The sequence below is a fragment of the Pelobates fuscus genome, chromosome 1, assembly GCF_036172605.1.
Source record: "Pelobates fuscus isolate aPelFus1 chromosome 1, aPelFus1.pri, whole genome shotgun sequence".
Lineage (NCBI taxonomy): Eukaryota > Metazoa > Chordata > Amphibia > Anura > Pelobatidae > Pelobates > Pelobates fuscus.
The window spans coordinates 335,445,895-335,472,771 of record NC_086317.1 but is presented as its reverse complement, the minus strand read 5'-3'; the positions used below and the strand labels follow the sequence as shown (position 1 = coordinate 335,472,771).

At 41.6% G+C, this 26,877-nt stretch overlaps 1 protein-coding gene across 6 annotated transcripts in view; it reads right to left on the bottom strand.

Moving 5' to 3' along the window:
* Window positions 1-26,877, bottom strand: part of TMTC4 (transmembrane O-mannosyltransferase targeting cadherins 4) — a 115,180-nt gene that overhangs the window by 45,020 nt on the left and 43,283 nt on the right. For all 6 annotated transcript variants that reach the window (XM_063425341.1, XM_063425305.1, XM_063425314.1 and 3 more), the window contains 4 exons: window positions 24,277-24,479; window positions 19,598-19,769; window positions 17,874-18,005; window positions 17,257-17,336 (listed from right to left, as the gene is read on the bottom strand). In XM_063425341.1, coding sequence (XP_063281411.1) covers window positions 17,257-17,336; window positions 17,874-18,005; window positions 19,598-19,769; window positions 24,277-24,479 — 587 coding nt within the window. The remainder of the gene's footprint in view (window positions 1-17,256; window positions 17,337-17,873; window positions 18,006-19,597; window positions 19,770-24,276; window positions 24,480-26,877) is intronic.

Below are 26,877 nucleotides of genomic sequence, written 5' to 3'. Positions count from 1 at the left end.
ACTCTGGGGTCTATATGCAGTATGAAGCCTCCACTTTATACCAAGCATATGAGTCAGTTGTTGTAGGCACTGATGAACAAAAGCTGGACCATTGTCCGATCCTATAGAACAGGGTAGTCCATATCGGGGTATTATTTCTCGTAGCAGGAATCTTACAACTTCTCCTGCTTTCTCTGTACGAGTAGGACATGCTTCTACCCAGCCTGAATAGGTGCACACAATTACCAACAGGTAACGATGTCCACCCGATTTAGGCATTACTGTAAAGTCTATTTGTAGATCGGACATGGGGAGTCCCCCCATAAACTGAACTCCTGGTGGCTTTACTGGTCCTTGTCTTGCATTATTCTTAGCACACGTTACACATCTGCGTACAATGGCCTGAGTCAAGTTGGACAATCTTGGTATGTAGAAATGTTTTCTAAGAGATTCTTCAGTACTGTCTCTCCCAGAATGTGTCCCGTTGTGATAATTTTGGACAATTTCTACCGCTAGCGATGCTGGTATAACTATTCTTCCATCTTCTAGCTGATACCACTTGTTCTCCAGATACTTTCCCGGTTCAGTCTTTAACCACTCCTCTTCTTGAGCTGTATAAACTGGAGTCCATTGGGACAGTGGAGTTGGTATAAGAGCAGCTATATGCCCCACATACTCCTGTCTTCCTGATTCAGCAGCACGCTTAGCTGCACTATCTGCCATCCGATTTCCCTTGGTTACATCACCATCTCCTCTCAGATGCGCTCGACAATGTATGATACCGACTTCTTTCGGCTCCCACACTGCTTCCAATAGTTGTAGGATTTCAGCTGCGTACTTGATTTCTTTGCCTTCTGAATTCAGTAGTCCTCTTTCTTTATACAAAGCTCCGTGGGCATGAGTGGTTAAAAACGCATACTTAGAGTCCGTATAGATATTTACTCTTAAACCTTCAGCCAATTGTAACGCTCGTGTTAGTGCTATTAATTCTGCCTTTTGTGCTGATGTTCCTTTCGCCAGTGGCCGAGCTTCTATCACCTTGTCTATTGTTGTCACTGCATATCCTGCATAGCGGATCCCTTCTTTCACATAACTACTGCCGTCGGTGTAATATTGAACATCGGGGTTCTGGATGGGAAAATCACGAAGATCTGGTCTACTTGAAAATACTTCATCCATTACTTCCAAACAATCATGTTGACTTTCAGTAGGTTGCGGCAAAAGGGTAGCTGGATTTAAGGTGTTTACAGTCTCTAAATGCACTCTTGGGTTTTCACACAACATTGCTTGATACTTGGTCATACGGCTGTTACTAAACCAATGATTTCCTTTGTAATCCAACAACGTCTGTACTGCATGTGGGACTCGTACATAAAGTTCTTGACCCAGAGTGAGTTTATCGGCTTCAGCTACTAGCAGGGCGGCTGCAGCTACGGCTCTTAGACAAGGTGGAAGTCCGCTGGCCACTGCATCCAGTTGCTTAGACATGTAGGCAACAGGTCTTTGCCATGATCCCAAGTACTGTGTCAATACTCCCACAGCCATTCTTCTTTGCTCGTGTACATATAAGTAGAATGGTCGTGTGTGATCAGGTAGACCTAATGCTGGGGCACTCATCAAAGCCTTCTTCACATCTTCAAATGCCGTTTGCTGTTCTTGGGTCCATAAGAAGGGGTCGTGCTCTGTACCTTTGATAGCTGCGTACAGAGGTTTTGCCAGTATCGCATAGCTGGGAATCCATATCCTACAGAAGCCTGCTGCCCCCAAGAATTCTCGCACTTGTCTTCTATTCTTGGGTATTGGTATTTGGCAGACAGCTTCTTTTCTCTCTGGCCCCATAATCCTTTGACCTTCAGAGATATGGAATCCCAGATACTTGACAGTTGGCAAACACAACTGAGCCTTCTTCCTGGACACCTTGTATCCTGCCTTCCAGAGAATATGTAGTAGATCGTGCGTTGCTTGCTGACATTTTTCTTTTGTAACTGCTGCTATCAACAAGTCATCTACATATTGTAACAATACACATTCTCCTGGGATAGACTCGAAATCCAGTAGATCTTGACTTAGAGCTGAACCAAATAGGGTAGGTGAATTTTTAAACCCTTGGGGCAGTCTTGTCCAAGTCATTTGGCGTTTTGAGCCCGTTACAGCGTTCTCCCATTGGAAAGCGAAAATACATTGGCTTTCTGCGGCAATTCGGAGGCAAAAGAAGGCATCTTTGAGATCTAAGACTGTGAAGTAAGTAGCCCCGCCCGGAATTAAAGCAAGCAGGTTATATGGATTGGGTACAACTGGATGTATACTAACAACCGCATCATTGACTGCTCTTAAGTCCTGCACAGGTCGATACTCATCTGTGCCGGGCTTTTGAACAGGCAGCAATGGGGTGTTCCAGGGGGAAGTACAGAATTTTAGGATACCATACCGTATGAACTTATCCAGATAGGATTGGATGTTCTTCTTAGCCTTCTGCGGAATGTGATATTGTCTTAGGCTCACTGGATAAACCCCATGTTTCAGTTCAATTTTTATTGGTGGAATATTGCGGGCCAGTCCTGGTGGGTTGTTCTCTGCCCAAACTCCTGGTATGTTAAACAATGTCTCATCACTCCTAGGGTTTTGGCTAGTCAACACTGTATAAAGTCGCCACTCTTCTTCCTTTGGTACGGATAAAGTCATAATACCTGAAGGTCCATTAAACTTTAAGGATGTTGTTCCATTTGGTAGGAACGTAATCTGCGCTTGTAATTTTGATAGCATATCACGTCCCAGCAATTGGACTGGACATTCAGGCATATAAAGGAATTGGTGTTTTACTACGTGGCCTCCCAATGTACAGAGTCGACTTTTAAGAACCGGTTTTTCAGCACTTCTTCCAGTTGCTCCTATCACAGTAATAATCCTTCCAGATGGAGGAGCAACTAGATTAGTCACCACTGAATGTTCAGCACCAGTGTCGATCATGAACGCACTCCTTTTCCCCCCTATTGATACATCGACCATAGGCTCCGCTCGACCAAGGGGGATGGAGCCCGGTCGGTATCAATAGTCCTCCATGACAGTGTCAGCCAATCCTACAAAGTCCCTACCTTCTCTATCGCGGGACCTTTGCGCTGCTGGAATATACCTGTCTTCCCTAACACTTCCTCTGTTCCCATTACTCCCTCTATAACCATTACTCCCTCCGGGGCCTCCTCTACCTCTCGCTCTACCTCTAAAGTTTCCGTAGCCTGCCCTGGGTTGGTCTCTCTCGTACTGCTCTCTTTGCGGACATTCGTTCCTCCAATGCCCTTCTTCCTTGCAATACGCGCATTGATCCCTACTCAAAGGCTCCCTACTCCATCTATTATTGCCTCTATCTGGGCCCCGTTTATCTACGCCTGCGATCGCTACCGCTAGCATATCAGCCTTTTTACGCATCTTGCGCTCTTCCTCTTTCTTACTTTCTGTATCCCTGTTCATATAGACCTTATTTGCTACCTCCATTAGTTGGGTGATGGACATACCTGCAAACCCTTCTAACTTTTGTAGCTTGCGCTTAATATCTCCGTATGCTTGGCTGACAAAGGCGGAGTTAACCATTCGGGAATTGTCTGCGTCTTCCGGATTAAAGGGGGTATACAAGCGGTATGCCTCCAATAATCGGTCATAAAAGACACTGGGCGCTTCATCGCTTTTCTGGATCACCTCAACTGTCTTCGACATGTTAATGGCTTTCTTTCCTCCGGCTTTCATGCCAGCAATTATAGCGTCTCTATAGGCTCTGAGTTGAACCATATCAGCACCATTTACGTTCCAATCGGGATCGGTGTTGGGATAGTGTGTCGCGGCCCATGCTGCTGGATTGGCTTGGTTCAAAGCACGGGCTCTATCCTCTAATGCTTTAATGGCTGCTTGATTTATTCTTGTCCTTTCCTCATTGTTAAATAAAGTCATTAGTAACTGCTGGCAATCAGCCCATGTCGGATTATGCGTCTGTACTATTGAGGTGAACAGATCAGTCATAGCTTGTGGTTTCTCAGTATACGAGGAATTATGGGTCTTCCAGTTTAAAAGATCGGTTGTGGTAAATGGGACATATACGAAGACTGGGTCAGCGTGTGCCATTTGACCTGCGGCATCGATATAAGCTGACCCGGGATTCAGACGAAGAGGCATCTGATAGTGCTTTAATTGTTGGGCACCAGTCAACTGTCGGGTTTGGATGGGGCTACGTAGAGAGGCGTCAGTCATGGGTTCCGGTCGGGGAGAGATAGGGTATGGGGATGTGGGAGGTTGGTTTTGGGAAAAGGTCGTAAATAAAACACTTCGAGCCGAGCTAGATGAAGCTTGACCGGAAGTCTGAAGTGGCGCCAAATCAGGATATTCGTTTCTAATGGGGGTGGATTCTGGTTCCGGAAGGGGAGATTTAGTACGAGGGGGGGTGGATCCTGTACTGGAGGAGGAAGCGGAAGTGGATGAGGGTAATGAGGGGAGGGGTGCAGGACTTCCTGCGTTTGCGTCACTTCTTCTTAACGGAAAGTAAGGGGGCGGCAAAGGGATCTCGGACTCAGGGGGCGTGTCCAAAATGGGCCTAACACCAGTCCTAGTGGACGAGCAAGTCCTAGCTACCATGAGGCGACACTGCTCCTCGTGGCATGTCTGGAGCCATTTTGGCGAGTCATTTACGGCCTGTCTCCAACAGTCAATATAAGGGAACTGGCCGTAAAGTTCAGGCCTACCCGATACAGCCACGTGTAAGCGCTGTACCAGAGTTGGATCCAAACTGCCACGTGGCGGCCATGCCGCAACCAAAGTAGGCCACTCCCTAGTACACAAAGTGACCAAACGTACAGGAGACATCTTTACCCCAAAATCACAAACTTTGAATCCCTTTTTAAAATTCTTAACCATACATCCTAAGGGATCCGGAATCGTTGACTGCGACGCACCCATACTTAACAATGGAACGTCGTCGACAACGAATACTATACACGCGTACTATTCAACAGTCACACCCGTTTCCTCTGGCAACAGCACCACGTGGTACGGTTACCAAGTGAAACGTACACAATAACAATAAACACTCAGGGAATTCCCGTACACACACAGCTGTTACACCAGTCACTATATAATCAATATTATGCCCTTTGGCGTAACTATACAGTCACCCACGCTATAATTCTCTATATACGAATTACCCGTCTATAACACACCCCAGTAACATCGTCTTTTACAAATAGCGGTTACAGTACGGTTAGCATAGGTCAAAGCACAAGTTAAGGTCACAATACAATTATTAGTGGTTATGGTGTTAAACATGCAATGGACGACAATGATTAGTACTTATTATATAATGTCAGTAAATATACAGGGTTATGGTACCGTGCACTATAATACAGCAACACACTATTAACACTCTCGCTAGACGGCTGAGCTCGCGCTATCTAACAAGATATACACTTTACTAAAACAATCGTTAACACATTTACAATTCCCAACTAAACTATTGGCCAGTACCTTGAATGGACTACCTAAAACTATATACACCCGTTTTGGTTAGCCACACTGCCCAATCACCACATATATAGCGAGCTAGAGAACCGAATTTACACAGGCGCCTCTTAGTCGCACTATCAAAAGTCTAGTGGGTTCCAAATTTACACGCCTTCCCACTTAGCCCAGATAGGATGAGAACTAGCGAACCGAATTTACACAGGCGCCGCTTAGTCTCCCGGTCCCTCCGACCTAGCGAACGTAATATACACCCTAGAACGCTAGTCTAGACAAGACACCGGTGTCCGGCTAGGGCTATTTACACCAGGACCCCGCCTGACTAACCAAATCAAACGGTCTGACTAAAGAGCGTTCGATCGAGCGGTGCGCCTTCGCTCCTTCCCTCCGACAGAGGGGGCAGATACACAGATTCAAAACCCCTTTGGGCCTACCGCACAATCGGTATACCCCTAGTGGGTCCTGCCGTCTAAAACAGCAGTTGTCTTACCTCCTCGTTCCTGAACCTGAGTTCACACTCATCGACGGGGACACCCCAGCACTTCTCACGTAGAGGCCGATGATCTCCTGGACAACAGACCAGTGGCGCCGAGACGAAGGGAGGTCCACGCAGAAGTTCAGGGGTGCAGCCGTAGAGAACGTGGGCAAAGATAGACCGTCTCACGCCTCTGCCTCTCAGCTACCGTTGAACGATGAGCTTCCCGGCCAATGCACCAAATGATACCGGAGAAACTGACGGAAGCCAAGCACAGAGAGATGGACACAGGTTTCTTCAGGAAGGAAGAGATTCTTTATTGGATCACCGATCGGGACTCAGAGGGACTAGCGTCACCAAAATACAGCAAAGTCTGAGTACTGAATACATAGAGTACATTCCTTATATAGCACTGTAGCTCCTCCCACAATTAACTACACCCACACATACCCTTAACCTATTTAATAAATAGAGTCTAAACTCATCCATCCGGTCTAACCACGTGGCTCATCTGATACAAAGGAGAGGGACGCGTAATTCCAGTTCTTACATTCCTGCACCTGGTCAGTACAGTGATAACAGTATCTTAGCTACGTGTTATTAACTAACTGATACTACAAACACATATACATACATATGCCTTGTGGCAATCTTAGCCTGCTAAACTTGTATTTTACTGGAATTACATCACAAGCTTAGTGATACCCATGATGGCAAGCACTTCAGAAATCTTCTTTCCATAGAAAATAAGTTGTAGGTGATAAAGAGACACGAGAAGAGTGAAAGCATTAGGCCAAGGCCTTATTTTTGTCCCAGCCTGGATCAACAACTTTATGTTAGGTTTCTTAGTCAACCACTAGTTTGTAAGATTTTTATTTTTTTTTCTTACACCTAAAATGTCAACTTTCATACCAGCATATTTGGTAAACTTTAATATGGTAATTGTAGGAAATTATACGCTAGTGGCGAAAAGCCTTTTGTGGAAACCTTTTGGAAATAATGTATTTGAGTTTTGATGGCTCAAAAATCTTTTTCGAATACCATAACATTATATACAAAGATAACTGTAGAATGTAATGCAACGGATTGTATTAAAAAATGCATTTTAAACAAAGTTATACACAGAACTCACACGTATTAAACATGTAAGTGCAATATTATTCATGCATAAAACACACAATCACGGTGGAGCTCTGGCAACCCGGCACCGGCCGCTGTGATCAGAATGTAATATCATCTGGAACCCAAAAACCAAACCAAAAACCAGCAACTATAGAGGTTAAAATGAAGATAGGGGGGCATGGCTAGCCAAGGAGCAAGATGGACGTGTAAAACCTTGCTCCGGCGAAGTGGCACAGAATCTCAAGCAATCCTGACAATCACAAGCCCATCGGACCTGAAAGAACCGATATGTCTCATCAAAGAAGCAAGAAAGCTTCGGCAAAGCAGGAAAAGCTTGCGTTCTTTAACCAGAAACAGTGCTCTACAACTATGGTGATGCAGGCCGCAAGCCCAGATGGAAGTTCGGATCCAAATGGCGGCGTAGCTACAAACAGACTAACAATACCGGAGGACCAGAATCCAATCACTAAAGCGGACCTAACACTAGCTTTGGAAACTCTTTCCACCAAACTAATATCAACGTGGCAACATATGATAGACTCCATGAGGAAGGACATACAGGATCTGGGAAGGCGGACGTCCCACATGGAGGGCAAATACGACGAATTTACCACGGCCCATAACGATTTAGCCACAAATGTGGAGAGTATGGTGGCGAAAATTGAAGCTCTGGAGGGGAAACTAGTGGATCTCGAGGACAGATCTCGCCGAAATAATTTAAGGCTGAGAGGAGTCCCGGAGACAGTCACTAATGCAGACCTACCTGCTTATGTACGAAGCCTCCTAAATGCGTATGCTCCTGAGATACCAACGGACATGTTGTTAGTAGACCGAGCTCATCGTATCCCTAAACCTCGACACCTGCCACAAACCACACCTAGGGATGTGGTACTAAGAGCACATTATTACCACGTTAAAGAACACATCCTTCGGGGCAGCAGATTACGATCTGCGCCGCCAGAAGAATTCTCCAACATCAAGATTTTTGCAGACTTGTCAGCTGCAACTCTGAAGCAGAGAAAAGAATTTCAAACGGTGACCACTACCCTGAGGAAACATGGCATCTGCTATAAGTGGGGATACCCCACCAAATTGATAGCTACCAAGGATGGGGTCACTATAATTATGGGCACCCCAGAAGAGGGACTGCAATATCTGCGGAAATGGGACCTTCCAGTTGAAAATTTGCCAACACATATACCACCAGTGAAAACGCTGCAATCGGAGTGGAATACAATCCACGAGAAACATTAAAACCAGAACGATCCTGGTAAGCAAAGACTTTTACTAACAAGTTGAAAAGTGACGACGACAGGAAGCTCTTCTTGGGGACACTGCGCCTCATTCCCCGCACATCCCGGACAATACAAGCTTGCCACACTGAGGAGCGCATGGAGGGAGCCGGTGTGGGATCGGAACTGGGGCCTGGCGCGAGCAGAGCGGGGAAAGAGCCGCGGGGGAAGAACCTGCATAACTCTGTCCCGGCTGACACCCTGGTGGTGTTTCAGGTAGAGGTGGGCCTGGGAAGAGGACACATAACAACTGGGTACCCTATGGAAGTCCGGGTGAGGTGGGGGGGGGGGGGGGGGGGCGGGCGCAACTGGGGAGAGCAGCCGAATATTTTATTTGACTAAGGTTTATGTTATTAATACTGTTTAATTTCTTATTTACTTACTGCTGGCAAGGTATACAGATATGGTATATTACTACAGGTAACGGGGAATGAACCCCCCAACTGCTTCTTACCCTAGCACACTAATGAGGTCATAGACATAAGGGTAACTATAAGGCATGCAGGCCCCAAAGCACACAATAGTGAATAAGTCGGGAATCAAGATGAGGCCGCGCCAAAGTACCACATCCATTGAACCAGCTTAATTGGTAGATTGTAGATTAAGGTGGTACATGGCCGGGAAAGTATGACTCTAAATAGAATGTGCCCCAAGCCACGTTAATGGAAGGAACTACTTCCTGTACTCCCCACGATGTGGGAAATCCACATAAAGTCTCGACGAGACGGTTTGTATTTAGTTATATACCCCCCCCTAGTTTTCCTATTCCAACCCCCAAATCGGTCACATCACCTCAGAGAAAACGCTATCCTCACGCCTATAATATTGTACCCATGCGGTGGAGTATATGGAGCTAGTAACCAGCGCTATGAAATAGGCCATAAACGAAGCCTACACACAGACCAAGAAATAAAATTAATTATTAAATGTGCTCATATGCAAACACCTACATACTTCAATTAAAGTATGAGAATATACTCCATTAATGCACGGGGACTAAATACCCCACACAAACGGAGACTTCTGATAGAAGAAGCGAAAAAGACGAAATCAGATATCTTATGCATACAAGAGACGCATTTTGTTCATAATAGAGTGCCTAGTTTTGCTATTGGCGATTACCCCACGCAATATCACTCAACCTACACGTCTAAATCAAGGGGAGTTTCATTCCTCATACATGCCTCAATATCGTTCGAACTTCTGCATGTTAAAAAGGATGCACAGGGTAGATACCTCATATTACAGTGTAAGCTCAACAATGAGCTTTATAATTTAGTGGGAATATACAGCCCTAATGAAAACCAAAGATTGGACCTACAAAAAGTATTGTCTAAACTCCCAACCGAATATCAGACTCCCACGATAATACAGGGAGTGCAGAATTATTAGGCAAGTTGTATTTTTGAGGATTAATTTTATTATTGAACAACAACCATGTTCTCAATGAACCCAAAAAACTCATTAATATCAAAGCTGAATATTTTTGGAAGTAGTTTTTAGTTTGTTTTTAGTTATAGCTATTTTAGAGGGATATCTGTGTGTGCAGGTGACTATTACTGTGCATAATTATTAGGCAACTTAACAAAAAACAAATATATACCCATTTCAATTATTTATTTTTACCAGTGAAACCAATATAACATCTCAACATTCACAAATATACATTTCTGACATTCAAAAACATAACAAAAACAAATCAGTGACCAATATAGCCACCTTTCTTTGCAAGGACACTCAAAAGCCTGCCATCCATGGATTCTGTCAGTGTTTTGATCTGTTCACCATCAACTTTGCGTGCAGCAGCAACCACAGCCTCCCAGACACTGTTCAGAGAGGTGTACTGTTTTCCCTCCTGGTAAATCTCACATTTGATGATGGACCACAGGTTCTCAATGGGGTTCAGATCAGGTGAACAAGGAGACCATGTCATTAGATTTTCTTCTTTTATACCCTTTCTTGCCAGCCACGCTGTGGAGTACTTGGACGCGTGTGATGGAGCATTGTCCTGCATGAAATCATGTTTTTCTTGAAGGATGCAGACTTCTTCCTGTACCACTGCTTGAAGAAGGTGTCTTCCAGAAACTGGCAGTAGGACTGGGAGTTGAGCTTGACTCCATCCTCAACCCGAAAAGGCCCCACAAGCTCATCTTTGATGATACCAGCCCAAACCAGTACTCCACCTCCACCTTGCTGGCGTCTGAGTCGGACTGGAGCTCTCTGCCCTTTACCAATCCAGCCACGGGCCCATCCATCTGGCCCATCAAGACTCACTCTCATTTCATCAGTCCATAAAACCTTAGAAAAATCAGTCTTGAGATATTTCTTGGCCCAGTCTTGACGTTTCAGCTTGTGTGTCTTGTTCAGTGGTGGTCGTCTTTCAGCCTTTCTTACCTTGGCCATGTCTCTGAGTATTGCACACCTTGTGCTTTTGGGCACTCCAGTGATGTTGCAGCTCTGAAATATGGCCAAACTGGTGGCAAGTGGCATCTTGGCAGCTGCACGCTTGACTTTTCTCAGTTCATGGGCAGTTATTTTGCGCCTTGGTTTCTCCACACGCTTCTTGCGACCCTGTTGACTATTTTGAATGAAACGCTTGATTGTTCGATGATCACGCTTCAGAAGCTTTGCAATTTTAAGAGTGCTGCATCCCTCTGCAAGATATCTCACTATTTTTGACTTTTCTGAGCCTGTCAAGTCCTTCTTTTGACCCATTTTACCAAAGGAAAGGAAGTTGCCTAATAATTATGTACACCTGATATAGGGTGTTGATGTCATTAGACCACACCCCTTCTCATTACAGAGATGCACATCACCTAATATGCTTAATTGGTAGTAGGCTTTCGAGCCTATACAGCTTGGAGTAAGACAACATGCATAAAGAGGATTATGTGGTCAAAATACTCATTTGCCTAATAATTCTGCACTCCCTGTATGTGGTGATCTGAATCATACGCTACAGACAGGCCTAGATACTACCCTAACAGAGGCCTCACCTAGATTTAAACTCCTGGGGAAACAAGCAGCACCCCTTATGAAACTTCTCGCTGAATATAACTTATACGACGCTTGGCGACTACACCACCCAAATGACCGTGAATTTTCATTCTATTCCCATGTACATAAAACATATACCAGAATTGATTATATATTTATAACTGGGGATTTAATATTGAACTCTCAACATAGTGAAATTGGAAATATTGTATGGTCTGACCATGCCCCAGTAATGCTAACACTAACCGATAAGTTCATAACACGGGGACAGACACCCTGGCGACTTAATGACCGCCTCCTATTTACTCCAGAAGTATACACTAAACTTAAGGAAGAATTATCATCTTTCTTCAATATAAATGATACCTCTGACATATCAGAGGACACACTGTGGCAAACGCACAAGGCGGTTATTCGGGGTTCCCTGATTAGTCAAGCTTCTTACATAAACAAGCAAGCAAAACAAAAATACATTTCATTATTGAAATCACTCAGAGATGAAACGAGTATACAGACTCAGGCCCCAAACCACGCCACACAACAAAAAATAGACAATATCAGAGGACAACTAAATGATATACAAGTGAAGGTGACGGCTACGATAGCACATAGATTAAAGGTAACAACTTACACCCAAGGAAACAAAGCAGGGAAAAATTTAGTCAAGACATTAAGGCAAAAAAGACAAAACGCCAAAATCCCATACCTCATAGATGCAAAAGGCCAAAAAATTTATAATCCCCCAAACAATCAACGACATGATGGCGGACTACTATACTGGGCTATATAATTTGAAGGATGACAAACACACACATCAACCAACACAGGCAGAAATAGTGACTTTTTTGGAGAAAGCCCAGCTGTCACAACTTACAAATATGGACCAATCCATGTTAACAGAACCCGTCACACATCAAGAAATAACAGCCACAATTAAAGCACTACCTAAGGGAAAATCCCCAGGCCCAGATGGGTTCACAAATTTATATTCTAAAACCTTCTCCACTTTGTTAATCCCATACTTAGAAAAACTATATAACCATATAATAACCACAGGCGACATACCACAAGAAATGTTACTTGCACATATCACGACCCTGCCAAAGCCAGGGATACCACCCAATAAATGCCAAAATCTGCGCCCCATATCATTGCTTAATACGGATTTAAAAATCCTTGCTAAAATCTATGCTAACAGACTCGGAGTCCTTATGCCAAAGTTGATAAAAGATGACCAAGTAGGGTTTGTTCGGGGTAGACAAGGCTCCGATGGAACTAGGAAATTGCTCAACATCTTTCACTTGATACAGAAAACGGGGGAACCCAGTGTGGCCATGTCATTGGATGCAGAAAAAGCATTTGACAGGCTACACTGGGATTACCTGAAAACAACACTCAGACAGTACGCATTCCCTGAGCAGTTTATTACTATAATATCCGCATTATATGGTAATCCAACGGCAAAAATTTCGAATGGGGGTTTTACGTTAAAAACACTGGGTATCTCCAACGGTTCTAGACAGGGTTGCCCACTGTCCCCTCTTCTTTATATATTGGCATTGGAGCCATTGGCCCAATGTATTAGGAACTCCCAAGAGGTACGCGGGATACATATAGGCGACGAAACACATAAAATTACTCTTTTCGCTGACAATGTCATGCTCACCATCTCCAAGCCAGAGACATCCATCCCAACACTCCAATCTATATTAACAGAATTCCGCAATTGTTCATATTACAAACTTAATACCACTAAGACGCAAGTTATGGGCTTAAACATAAACAAAACGCAACTTAAACTCCTCCAAACCAAATACCCATACGATTGGAGACTAAACCATTTGACTTTTTTGGGTATAGACCTTACACCCCAATTACTCCGACTCTATAAAGCAAATCATATAAAACTACTTAGTTCAATTAAACAACAACTACAAAGTTGGAAAAATAAATATGTCTCATGGAGGGGACGAATAGCAGCAGTTAAGATGTTGGTACTACCCAGACTGCAATACCTTTTCAGAACATTACAGATAAAAGTACCAAAACAATTCCTTAGGGAATCTCAAAAGTGTATAAATCATTTTGTCTGGGGGGGGGGGGGGAGACGTCCGAAAGTAGCGGCAGATGTTATGTATAAGTACTTTAAGGACGGAGGGATGGGGATGCCAAATGTAGCCCGATACTATAAAGCAGCTATGTTAAGCACATTAATACATTCACATCATTATACCAACCCACCGTCATGGGGGAAACTAGAACACACTGGCGGGGGGGCTTACACTCCCAACGCTGGCTTGGCTGCCCAATGAACATAGACCCAAGAAGATATCCATTAGCCCAATAACGGCAGCGACACTCCAAACTTGGGACGAGCTCATAGGGAGAGGCCGCTTAGCTTCGCACATACCACCAGTCCTACCTCTTCAGATATACAAAATCCTTATCCCCGGGTTCGACTATGGCTTATGGAATAAACATGGGGTCAGGTACATATCACAAATGATGGTGGACGGCCGCATGGCAGATTTCAGCTCTCTCACCCAGCAATTTAACTTACCAGGGAAAGCTCATTTTTCATATTTGCAATTGAAATCATGGGTAGGAAAGCATTCAAGCTCCAACAAGCCGCAACAACATAGTGATATGTTAAAAGAGGTGGGAAAATTATGTACATCTTCCAAACCTCCTCCCAGAATGCTATCACATATATATCGAATGATCACAAAGTATGATCAATCACCTGAACCAAATTTCAAAAAAGCATGGGAAAGAGACCTTAACAAGAAGGTGCCTGATGAAACATGGTCACAAATATTTATGGCGCATAAAAACCTTACACTAAATACTACACATATTGAAATTAGTAGGAAAGTCTTATATAGGGTATATCTAGTACCAGCTAAACTTCATAAAATTGATGCAAATAGACCTAAGACATGCTGGAGATGCCAAGCAGAAGTGGGGACCATGATCCATATGTGGTGGTCCTGCCCGCAGCTTAAATTGTTCTGGGAGGAGGTCTCCAGCATGATTAAATCAATCACAGGTATAACGTTACCACACATGCCAGACACATATCTGTTGTTGGTGCTACCGCGAGACCTACAAATAATCGACCGCTACTTAACATACCACTCTATAATTGCAGCCCTAGCTGCAATAGGGAGATCATGGTTAAAAACTGGCCCACCGAACTTTCAAAAATGCCTTGAGGAAATAGACGTAGCTAAAAAATATGAAATGGAAACAAGAAGGATGAGATCCAGAAACAAAATGTGGTCCACAGCATGGGACAAATGGGAACTATGGAGACAGAATAAAAGTTTACCTGTATAACGGATATGTTGAACACTCAGGTTGAGTTAAAACCTTGTGAGATAACAGACCATATCACCCCCTCCCTTCCCCCCTGTTAGATCCTTCCTAGTTTTACCCCAGTTACTACCCCTGCTACACAGCTATTAAGGGACAGGCATGAGGTTAGAGTCAAGGTGACAAGCAGATAAGGTATTAGAGTATCTAGATGAAGAACATCCTACACGATACTGGAATATGAGCACATGGGAAGGTTTCATAGTAATGTTAAGTTAAAGGTACAATTTATATCCCCCCGGGCGGGATAACACCACGATAAAGATATATAACTTGGAATACTTCCAATTCTATCCTATATCAAATCTCAATTTACGAACATCCTTTCATACATATACAATAAGGAGAGAAGACAAAAGGTCGTAAGTGTCAGTGTAGGTCGACAGCACATCACAGCCCTTCAAGAACAACAATTAAGACATTACATTACAATGATGTGATATGGGATGATACTGTGTTGATGTAATGTTTCATTGTACAGGCTTTACCATGCATGAGGAAGCTTCAATGTAAAAGATACCAACGATGTAATGTATTGTTCCCTCCCCTCTTCCTTTCTGTATCCCTCTATGTTAAATGAAAAAAATAAATACATTTAACAAAAAAAAAAAAAAAATGAAGATAGAACTTAACATTGTAAATTATTTCTCCAACATGAAGGAAAACTCTCCTAGGACTTCAAAACAAACAAAAAATGCTTTATTTTAACCCCTCCCTCAAGGATTGGGGGGCGTGCTATGCCGTCCGTCCCACTTTGGGGAGGGGAAGAGAGAGAGCGCTATATACATACACATATACACACACACACATATATATACACACACATATATATATATGCCCTGGGGGCACCCTCAGGGCACTCTAGTGCCAGGAAAACGAGTATGCTTTCCTGGCACTAGAGTGGTCCTTTAATATGAAAGAGGTGAATTACTGTTGAACAGATTTAAATTCTACGTTTTAATTTGATCAAAACGTGTACACCGGGCTCAGCCCTTTAGGGGTTAAAGGACCACTATAGGCAACCAGACCACTTCAGCTTAATGAAGTGGTCTGGGTGCCAGGTCCAGCTAGGTTTTACCCTTTTTACTATAAACATAGCAGTTTTCTATAAACATAGTAAGGTCAGATTAAAAAAATAAAATAAAAAAGTCAACTAGCTGAAATATCTTACTTAACTTGAGAAGGTACATGTTGGAATGAAATCAAGCTCAATCATATAGCAATTACTAGAATATATATACGCCACTGGGTTAATAAACAATATCACGGCATGTAAGCAGTTAAAGAGTACACTGTGGTCATCCCCGGTGCAAGGGCCCAGTCCGCACCCTGCCACAAATAGTAAGGGTCTCTGTTCATACCAATCATGCTGAGGGAGAGGGAGCTTACTCCTCCACCCACAGGGAAAAACAGTAGGTACATTTGGCGGGTTACAGCCATCCGCCACCATCTCCAGTGGTGCATTAGTCTGGAAACACGTGGTGGAGGCATGTAAATGCAGCTATGTGCAGCAGGACAGCTCCAGAATGTAACTGGTTTGTCAGCAGGGATAGAGGCAAGTCCCTTGCCAGATAGCTTTGCCCAGAATAGAGAACATTTGTGATCAAATGCCAGGAGTACTAGTTCCACAAGAGCAATTGGTGTACTCATGGCTGCAGGGCCTAGTGATGTGGTCATTTTGCTTGAGAGGCCTCGTCTCTCCTAGTCGTAGGGTGGTTGATCCAAAACCCCAGTGGGGATGAGGATAACCCCCACTGGTCCAAATGGGGGGGACAGAGCTCAGTCTGCTAGCTCCAGGTCAAGGTTGGGAATCGGCTAAAACAAAATGATTTAAATTCTTACAGTATCAAGATCAATTAAGTGCCTAAATCAGTATTTTTGTATTTTAAGGGACACTCTAAGCATCATAATAACTACAGCTCATTTTGTGGTTATGGTGCTAAGAGTATACTGGCACCATTCCAAAGCTTATTGTCAAGTAGTTTTGGAGTGGTTGGACCAAAAACGGAGTTCTCCAAGGAACCTCTATCCAGGTCCCTACCCACAATATACATCGGCCTCAAATTAATTAGAGCCAGTATACTTTACTGGCAGTTTCTCAGCTTCTGATAAGGCTTTGATGGGCCCAGATTGATTCAATTACTGCAATTAAAAGGCTAATTGGGTGCTCATAAATATTGATTTGAACAGTTGAGGCAATCTAATTCCATTTATCAGGCATATAAGGCCCGATATGTGGCTTCATCGGATTCAACAACTAGAGTTGATATATAGGCAAATATTGAATAAATACATTTTTAAAAAATAAGCCCATGACCCCCACACTAATATAAGCAATATTTTAAACCTCCCTTATGCTCCCATTCACCATGCCATGGGCGAGGGTAAGTCTACTAAACAATGAGCAGCCAATGAGTCACAAGGTATAAATATATGTATTATGCCTTCACTTGTGTTATGTATTTATTACTTATTCTGATAATTCTGCTTTGATAAACGGAGACAAAATGCAACTCTTACCGCACAGCTTCTCTGTAGTACTGAATTGCAGCTGCTTGATGGCCTCGGTCTGCTAAGTTTTTACCCACATTGTAGTGCACCTGAAAAATGTATTGCTTAGATTCAAAATGGTGACCAAACAGGATTATGATGACCGTAATACAATCCATATTATAACATTACTAACAAAAAACAGGTGTTTTGATATCTGATTTGGGTAAAACGTATGTATTTACAAACAAATAATTAATAAGGTATCAAACAGGATCTCAAGTATCCTAGCCCAACTTCTTGTCAATTTACGATAATCTTGTTCTGGTTACTAATAATAATAATAATAATTAAAAAAACACTACATAAAAAAAAATATATATTATTGACCTTTACTTATTATTTAATATTATTTCTGCCCAACAGTAAGAAAATAAACACAAAAATCGAGAAAGGAAAGTCGTCTGAAATCAAATGGATACAATGGATTTGTTCAGTTCCATATTATTATAGGTCAATATAGAAATGAATGGATTCTGAATAAAAAATGCAAATAATGGGGCATTTCTAAATAATGTGTGGGTCTCCCATAATATTTCTGTTTTGTTTGGCTATAGTAGTGCTTTAGTATGCATATACTGACTTGCCTTAGCATTCAGAGGACAGACAGAGAGAGCACTGTAAAACAGCAGCTCTTCAGACTTCCACTGGTTACTGCGGTATATACTGCGTACCACATTCATTGCCAACAGTCCCAGTATGGCTGCAGTCATAAGTTTCTTTGAGGAGGAGAAAAAAAAAAAAAGTTGAATATATTATTATTACATACATATTCCTACTAGTGAGAGAGATATATAGTCAACCTAGTAGATAAGAAAAAAGATCAAATTAAAAAAAAGTTGTAGTTCCCTAAAATCTATATTTAGAAATAGTTCATCAATATGATCTTAGTTTAGCTTATAAAAGTGGCCTCAGCCACCAGCGGGCAACGTCATATGTAGGTACACAGACGGCTGGATTATAAAAAAGTATACATTCCCACTTTACACCTTGCTATTGGACAAAAATATAACTATGTATACTGTATTAAACATATTGGTGTTCCATAATACACTGATCAGTTACAACATTAAAAACCACTGACCGGTGAAGTGAGCAACATGGATTATATTGTTACAATGGCACCTGTCAAGGGGTGGAATATATTATAGACCGCAAGTGAACAGTCATTTTTTGAATTTCATGTGTTGGAAGCAGGAAAAATGGGAAAGCGAAAAGATCTGAGACTTTAACAAGGGCCAAATAGAGATGGCTAGACGACTGTGTCAGAGCACCTCTGACGAGTCTTATGGGGATTTCCTGGTAGGTGGTGGTTACTATCTACCAAAAGTGGTGCAAGGAAGGAGAATCAACATCAAGATTATAAATGAGTAAAAAGGAAAAGATTAAACTTACATTTATTTAAAAAGGTCAGATAAAAGTACAACAAAGCACACCGACGTGTTTCAAACTTTTCAGAGTCTTCTTCAAAGTGTAATAACAGTCCACTGGAGGTCCCTCAATATTTAAATCCCGTTTGGCATGCTATTCTCTCGTTCCTTGGCACACTTTTAAGCGTTATTCTGTATTTGTCACTTCCTCGGACGTCATTTACGGCGGTGAATTATATCAGCTGCCGGAAATGACGTCAGAGGAACTGACCTCTCGGTTTTTATTTATTTTATTTTCAGTGTTTGTTCTGTGTTGAAGAGTGACTGACATTTCATGCTATGGGCAATAGTCTTCTGGGAAACCTTGGGCCCTGGCATTCATGTGGATGTTACTTTGACACATACCTCCTAGAGATTGTTGCAGAACATGTATTGCCCTTTAGGGCAATGATGTTCTCTGAAGACAGTGGCCTCTTTCAGTGGGAAAAATTGTTCAGTAATGGTTTGAGGAACATGACAGAGTTCAAGGTGTTGCCTTAGCCTTCAAACTCCCCAGTTCTCAATCCAACTGAGCATCTGTGGGATGTGCTGGAACAGCAAATCCAATTCATGGAGACAACTTGCAGGACTTAAAAGATGTGCAGCTAATGTCTTGGTGCCAGATACTACACATTCAAAGCCCTTGTGGAGTCAATGCCTCGACACATCACAGCTGTTTTGGCAGTACAGGGGGATCTACACAATATAAGGCACGTGGTTTTAATGTTATGGCTGATCAATGGATCTTATAATGTATAGAATCATGGCTGCCATAGGAGGCAAAACTTTAAATATCGGGAAAATTATATATTGGATAGACAGCAACATGTATGAAATACAGTTTCAGTAAATCATTTAGATATGGGCAAGATTGGCAAAAAAATAAATTAATCTATTATTACCTTGTTTTTAACTTGCTTACAGATTTTACTACAGCCATAGGTGAGTAACAAGCAGTAACCAATGCTAGGTAAGTACAAGACTCTCTCAGCAATAGCAAATCCAACTCGGAAAAACATATTGCTTGCAGGAAGAAAAGGAATGATGAGAAATCCTAGTCCAAGTGTTAGAATTCTGTGAATGACAAAACAAATGTAATTTATTTAACGAAAAAACCAAAACAAAAAACAATCGTACCTACATCCAAGTTTCAAGCCACGGCGCCTGAAAATATTACAGCTTTCAGAGTATTCATATAGCTATAGGTCGGTACCTATGCCCTCATTAAATATATATAAAAAAAATAAACATAACTTTGGGTCTTTTATAGTCACTACACTTCCAACGGGTGTGTGTACAAAAATAAGTAAATAAATCTGTATTGAATACACACACTAAACATACACATTTTCTTATAACTATTCAGCAGGCTAAATTATGTTATTTTTTGTTTTTCTCCCCATGTCGAATTGATGTTCATTCTTAAATACAGTATCAAACTGTAATTCATAATTAAATCAGACATTTATTTTATATAAATCATAAAAAGTACACAAACAAATAAAAAAGACTAATGAAACGATTATAAATGCAAACACATTTTCACGAACCTTTGACTACATATTCCAATGCTTTACTGACCTCTCTGGTAAATATTATGATAGTGCAATGATCACATAGTGCTACATTAAAGCATACAAATAAAAAGGACACAATATATGAAAAAATTTAAGACCCCCCCCCCCCCCAAAAAAAAAATAATTCTGTCAAGTTTAAGAAAATTACATGCACTAATATGTAAAACATAGAAAGGAATTAGCCCTTATTTTGCCATCTGTATTGCTAATTATATCATATCAAATACACAATATATGAATATACACATGTATTTTTTTAATTTTTTTACGCATTTGGTTATTTCGCAAGCATCTGGCTAGCCATCCATGTCATGTAGGAAATGAAGTAAAAACAGATACTTGGATTAGGCTAAATCCGTATTATTGTAAGTTTTGGGCCATAAGTTTAAAAAAAAATAAAAAATTAATTACTTCTCCCCTGAGACCCATGAAAATGAATTACATATAGCGGCGTGTAAAATATATGTAAAATACATATATATATATATATATATATACACATTAAATATATATATATATATTTTTTTATCTGTAGGTCTAAGGGACTCAAGTGGTCATTCAATCTACTTTTCCTGATGCACAAAATAATGCCTAGACTCCTGGATACCTACAGTAGACATGTGCAATTCGTTTCGGTCTGAATATGAATTCGGACGAATTTCGGGCAATTCGGAATGTCCTAATAGCCGAAGTGACGAATTCCCGAAGTTCCAAAATTACCGAATTTCCGAAGTGGCTGAAGTGTCAAAGTTCCAAAGCACAGTATTGCCTAAGTACTAATATGCTTACCCAGTGGAAGAAGAAGAATGTTACACTGTATACAAGTTTAAATAAAACGTATACAAACATAGCCAGGATTCAGCTGTAAGCATTTGCAACACTTACAACAATCAAGTAACACACATTCAGATAAAATTTAAATTACTTAGCCTGTCAATGTAATGACAGGAATGAATAAGTAGATAGCTCCCTAATACCGTGGGAATTAGGGAGTTATCTACTAAAAGGCTGAAAGACCTAAATTGGTCTTTCAGCCAAATTTACTAATACTAAGTAAAGATTACCACGTTGAGTAATATGACTCATAACTCTGATTGGTGGATTAAGTAACCAATCACAGAGTTAGGAGTCAAATTACACAGCGTGGGAAAATTCCAAAGAACTTTCCCACGCTGTGTAAAATGACAGCACTCTGATTGGTGGATTTCAAGCCAACTAATCAGAGTGCTGTGACAGGTAAATATAGAGACTTCCCTGTCAGTCTCTACATTTACCTGTCAGAGCACTCTGATTGGATGGCTTAAACCCACCAGAGTGCCCTGAGCCTAATTGCAGGGTGGGGGCAAGCCTTCCCCCGCCCTGCAGAGCTCAGTCTGCGCGGAGCCCTCGCCGGGTGAAGGTTGATTATAATTTTTGCGCTCTTCTTTTTTTTTTTAAATTGCGGCGGTTATTATGGTTTTTTATTTGGCCTTTTTTGGGGCTGAAAAAAGTAGATTTTAGAAGAAAGAAAATATCAAATGGTAAGTTTATTTATTTATTTATTTATTTTTTAACAGGTTTAGCTAATGGTCCCCCCTCACTATTTTTAGGGTGAGGGGGGCAGGTAGGGGTTAATTTTTTGGGGGGAGGGGGGTGACTAGGGGTTAATTTTTTTATTTAGGACCCCCACCCACCGCTCAGGGGTGAGGGCTAGGGGGGAGGACATTAGGTGTCCCCCCCATTCTAATTTAGGGCCCCCACCCACCGCTCAGGGGTGGGGGCCAGGGGGGAGGGCACTAGGTCCCCCCCCCTCATTCTAATGTAGGACCCCCACACACCGCTCAGGGGTGGGGGCCAGGGGGGAGGACATTAGGTCCTCCCCCCTAATTAGTATTTAGGGCCCCCACCCACCGCTCAGGGGTGGGGGCCGGGGGGGAGGACAATAGGTCCCTGCCAATATTTTATGGCCCTCATCCGCCGCTCAGGGGTGCGGGCTGGGGAGGGGCAATAGCCCCCCCCCTTATTCTAATTTAGGGCCCCCACCCGCCGCTCAGGGGTGGGGGCAACAGGCCTCCCCTTTAGTTTAAAAGCTGGGAGGGGGGACCCTTTATTATTTTATTTTTGTTTTTTAACAGTGAGTAGCCACTGGCTGCTCACTGTGTACTAGAAATGCCCCTACAACTTCGATACCGCTCTCCCCGGAATACCTGATCCTCCTCCTTCCACCCCCTGGCATTACGAAAGAGGGACTATCCCTCATAACACACCTTCTTACAGCGGCAAATCTATTGATCCCGGCCAAATGGAAAAACCCGCACCCTCAATCCCTTAGGGAATGGATACATAAGGTGGAAGGAATAAAACAAATGGAAGAACTCACATATGCTATATCCAAGAAGTATCAGACGTTCCGCCTCATATGGCTTCCGTGGAATGACTTTCTAAACAAGGGAGGTACCCCAAGATAGGATAGAAAGTCACAAAACTGTAAATGTATCTCTATCTCTATCTCCATCCATCTCTCCCCATATCTCCATATCTCCCCATATCTATATATCTATATCTATATATCTATATATCTATATATCTATATATCTATATATATATATATATATATATATATATATATATATATATATATATATAGATATATATATATATATATATAACAATGTTCTAAGACCCCTCTCCCGGACTTGTTCCAGAATATGTCCAGTCTACTTCCTGACCGCGATTATTAATATTAGATACCATACCGGTACATTGGCCATAACCCAGACATAGGCGCTGTAATGCCACTGACGGACAAATTAGTCTACTGATTATTGCCCTTCTGTAATTTGCATTTACCATCAGTTTCTATGTAACCATGATAACCTATAAATGTAGCGAGTAGGGGCATAATTTACAAATACTAAGTAATCTTTACTTAGTATTAGTCAATATGGCTGAAAGACCAATTTAGGTCTTTCAGCCTTTTGGTAGATAACTCCCTAATACGGTGGGAATTAGGGAGTTAACTACCAAGCGGCTGCAAGAGAAGTTCCGAAATTCCGAAGTCGCCAAGGTTCCAAAATCACCAAAGTGTCGAAGTGCCGAACCGAACAATTTTGCCATACACATGCCTAACCTACAGGGTTATTCGCTATAGTCTGAATTTCCTTTTGCCTTAATTTTTCTATGCAAATTTAATTTGTGAAAACTCAGATTCAGATTCCCAGCATGCACTCCAACTCATTCGAGAGCGCTGGACTGCATATGTCAGAGGTGCAGACCACATGCTACATGCCCCAGCCATGCCCTCCCTGTAGCAGACCTGCCTCTTGCCTGTGGCAGGCCTCAAGTCAGAAAAGAAACTGCCTGCCCATCACCAAGAACTGCATATCCTGGTTGATAGGAATACTCCACTCTTGTCCATAGTTTACAATATTTGTAGTATCAATTCGTTTTTTGGATATTTACTTATTATTATGGGTAAACGGACAGAGCAGGAAAACACCTGGACTGCCCATGCCTTCCCCACCTAAATCAAATTGGGTAATAGAGGGGGGCGGGGGTGGGTAGTCTCTCCTACCTATCCTTGTTCACTGGGTAGTAGGATGTTGATGAATATTTGAAATAGCATGCAGTGGGTGCAATTTTGTAAAAATAAAGAGCAGGGGGGAAAAAGGCAGGGGGGTGGATGGGAAGCTTCAGTATTCAATTAACTTTTCCAATAAAAAGTAAAATTTATGCTTCATTTATTCTTTTTTGAAGGAGGAGGCATATGCACACTCTAGAAACAGCATCTAAAATTATTATATTTAAATTCTTAAAGTACTTACATTTAAAGATCCATTTGATACAGAGGTTACTATTTTTGAGAGATGTTTCACTATGTAAGCATGAAAAGCATATTGCACTATGATCAGTTACTATAATAACTGAATGAAGCATGTTGCAAAGTCACTGTGGTTACCATACCACCAAATTAAGTAGTAAATAAATCACTCAATTGGACTGAATGTCCACATGCTGTAACGTACCTTCTCTTATGACCATCGCTCGAGCATAAAGCCTGGTATATCAAGCCAAGCAGGCTACACCATAGAGCCACAAGTGCAATTATCCTCCAGTCACTGAAGGATTTAATCAAAGGTATGCATCCCATCGACCAATCAAAGCACAGCCACCAAGGGCAGAGTAGCAACCATCCATTCATAGAATAATAGTAATTATAGTTTATTACCTGCCATTAAGGGTGAAAAGAAAAAGAAAAAAAAGTATACATTATAATTCATTTAGTTTTGTAAATATTTCACCACTAAAAAAAAGGACACATTTTCCCCAAATATTGCATAAGGCAATATGCACACAAAAAACAACAACAACAAAAAACAAGTTAACCCATGTATATTCGCCATTAGAGAACGGCATTCCCATGACAATCTTATCTGAGAAGCTTGGAAATTGGGCAATTCTCAGTCTTTTAAAAGGATATCAATCCCTGTAATACTTTCCACACTGTGTAGAGTTTGCAGGACAAAGTTTAATTTTACTAACATTTGACTGAAAAGCCTTGGTGTTTGTTTTCCATCACAGAGGAAGACTATATTCAATTAATGTATTGGTTCTTAGACATCTGGTCGCAATACGTCACTGAAGTGTTGTTAGCACATGACAAAGGAATAAACACATACACTATGGCAGGGCTACCCAACAGGTAGATCCCCAGATGTTGTGGAACTACAACTCCCATGATGCTTTGCGCGCCTTTAGAATGAATTTAGAATGACATAGCATCATGTTAGTTGTAGTTCTCCAACATCTGGGGATCTACCTGTTGGGCAGCCCTGCACTATGGTATGCATGGTGGCAGTCCTCCTGCAAGACTCAATGTGAGTAGGACATTTAGAATCACTTTGCCAATTCAATGTGAGAGGTGTGGTGTCTTAAAGAAGAACAGTCAGTTATCTAGAAATGACATCACTGAATAAAACACTGCTAATCACCAATAACAAGAGTTAAAATGTTCACGTGATTCTCAGTTTTCTTTTAAAATATATATATAAAAAAATTAAAAATAGTGAAATCATAATCTAGGCAAAGCCAGGGCACACAAAGCAAATGAGGAGAACAAAAACACCACATTTCCATTTCTCCTCTTCCAATAATGAATTCAAAGACAGAAAAGTAAACTGTTTAGAACAATGGTTGACATGGAACAAAATAAACCTATGACTTTATATGCCTGCATGCTCCCTCAATCGACTCTTCAACCACTGCACCAGCTATAGAAAAATAAATAAATAAAAAAAAGACAGGCTTATACACGCAGTCTGTCACTTGTCCCTCAGTGAACAACAATTGATTGAGGGAGAGGAAAATGTGAGCTGCTCTGGGTTCCAGTGAAAAACCCTCTTAATATGAAGATCTCTGCACTAACACCAGAATTATCAGAAAGTGTCAAAAAAAATTCTCCTGTCTCTCACTCCCTTAGTTGTTTCGAGGCTTTAAGTTTGGATTCCAATATTGTTCAATGGGTAAGGCAGTGTCTGAGTGACAAACAAGAGATGGTTGTTTTCAATGGAGTATATTCGAAGCATGGGCTTGTCACCAGTGGGGTACCTCAGGGATCTGTACTTGGACCCATTCTCTTTAATATTTTTATTAGTGATATTGCAGAAGGTTTTGATGGTAAATTATGTATTTATGTTGATGATACTAAGATATGCAACAGGGTTGATGTTGCCGGAGGGATAAGCCAAATGGCAAATGATTTAGGTAAACTAGAAAAATGGTCAGAGCCGTGGCAACTGACATTTAATGTGGATAAGTGCAAGATAATGCATGTTGGGCGTAAAAAGCGAAGGGCAGAGTACATAATATTTGATACAGTACTAACCTCAACATTTGAGGAAAGGGATTTAGGGGTAATTATTTCAGATGACCTAAAGGTAGGCAGACAATGTAATAGAGCAGCAGGAAATACTAGCAGAATGCTTGGTTGTATAGGGAGAGGTATTAGCAGTAGAAAGAGGGAAGTGCTCATGCTCACTTGGAGTATTGTACGCAGTACTGGAGACCGTATCTTCAGAAGGATATTGATACTTTAGAGAGAGTTCAGAGAAGGGCTACTAAACTGGTTCATGAATTGCAGGATAAAACTTACAAGGAAAGGTTAAAGGAACTTAACATGTATAGCTTGGAGGAAAGACAAGACTGGGGGGATATGATCAAAACATTTAAATACATAAAGGGAATCAACAACGTAAAGGAGGAGACTATATTTAAAAGAAGAAAAACTACCACAACAAGAGGACAGTCTTAAATTAGAGGGACAAAGGTTTAAAAATAATATCAGGAAGTATTACTTTACTGAGAGGGTAGTGGATGCATGGAATAGCCTTCCAGCTGAAGTGGTAGAGGTTAACACAGTGGGATAGGCATAAGGTTATTGTAGCCATAAGATAAGGCCAGGGACTAATAAAAGTATTTAGAAAATTGGGCAGACTAGATAGGCTGAATGGTTCTTATCTGCTGTCACATTCTACGTTTCTATGAGAGGGGCGTAAATCTTGGGCTCCTTCTTACTATATGTTAAACTCCATTTGAGTCTGTTGATAATGTTTTAGTGAATGCAGGAC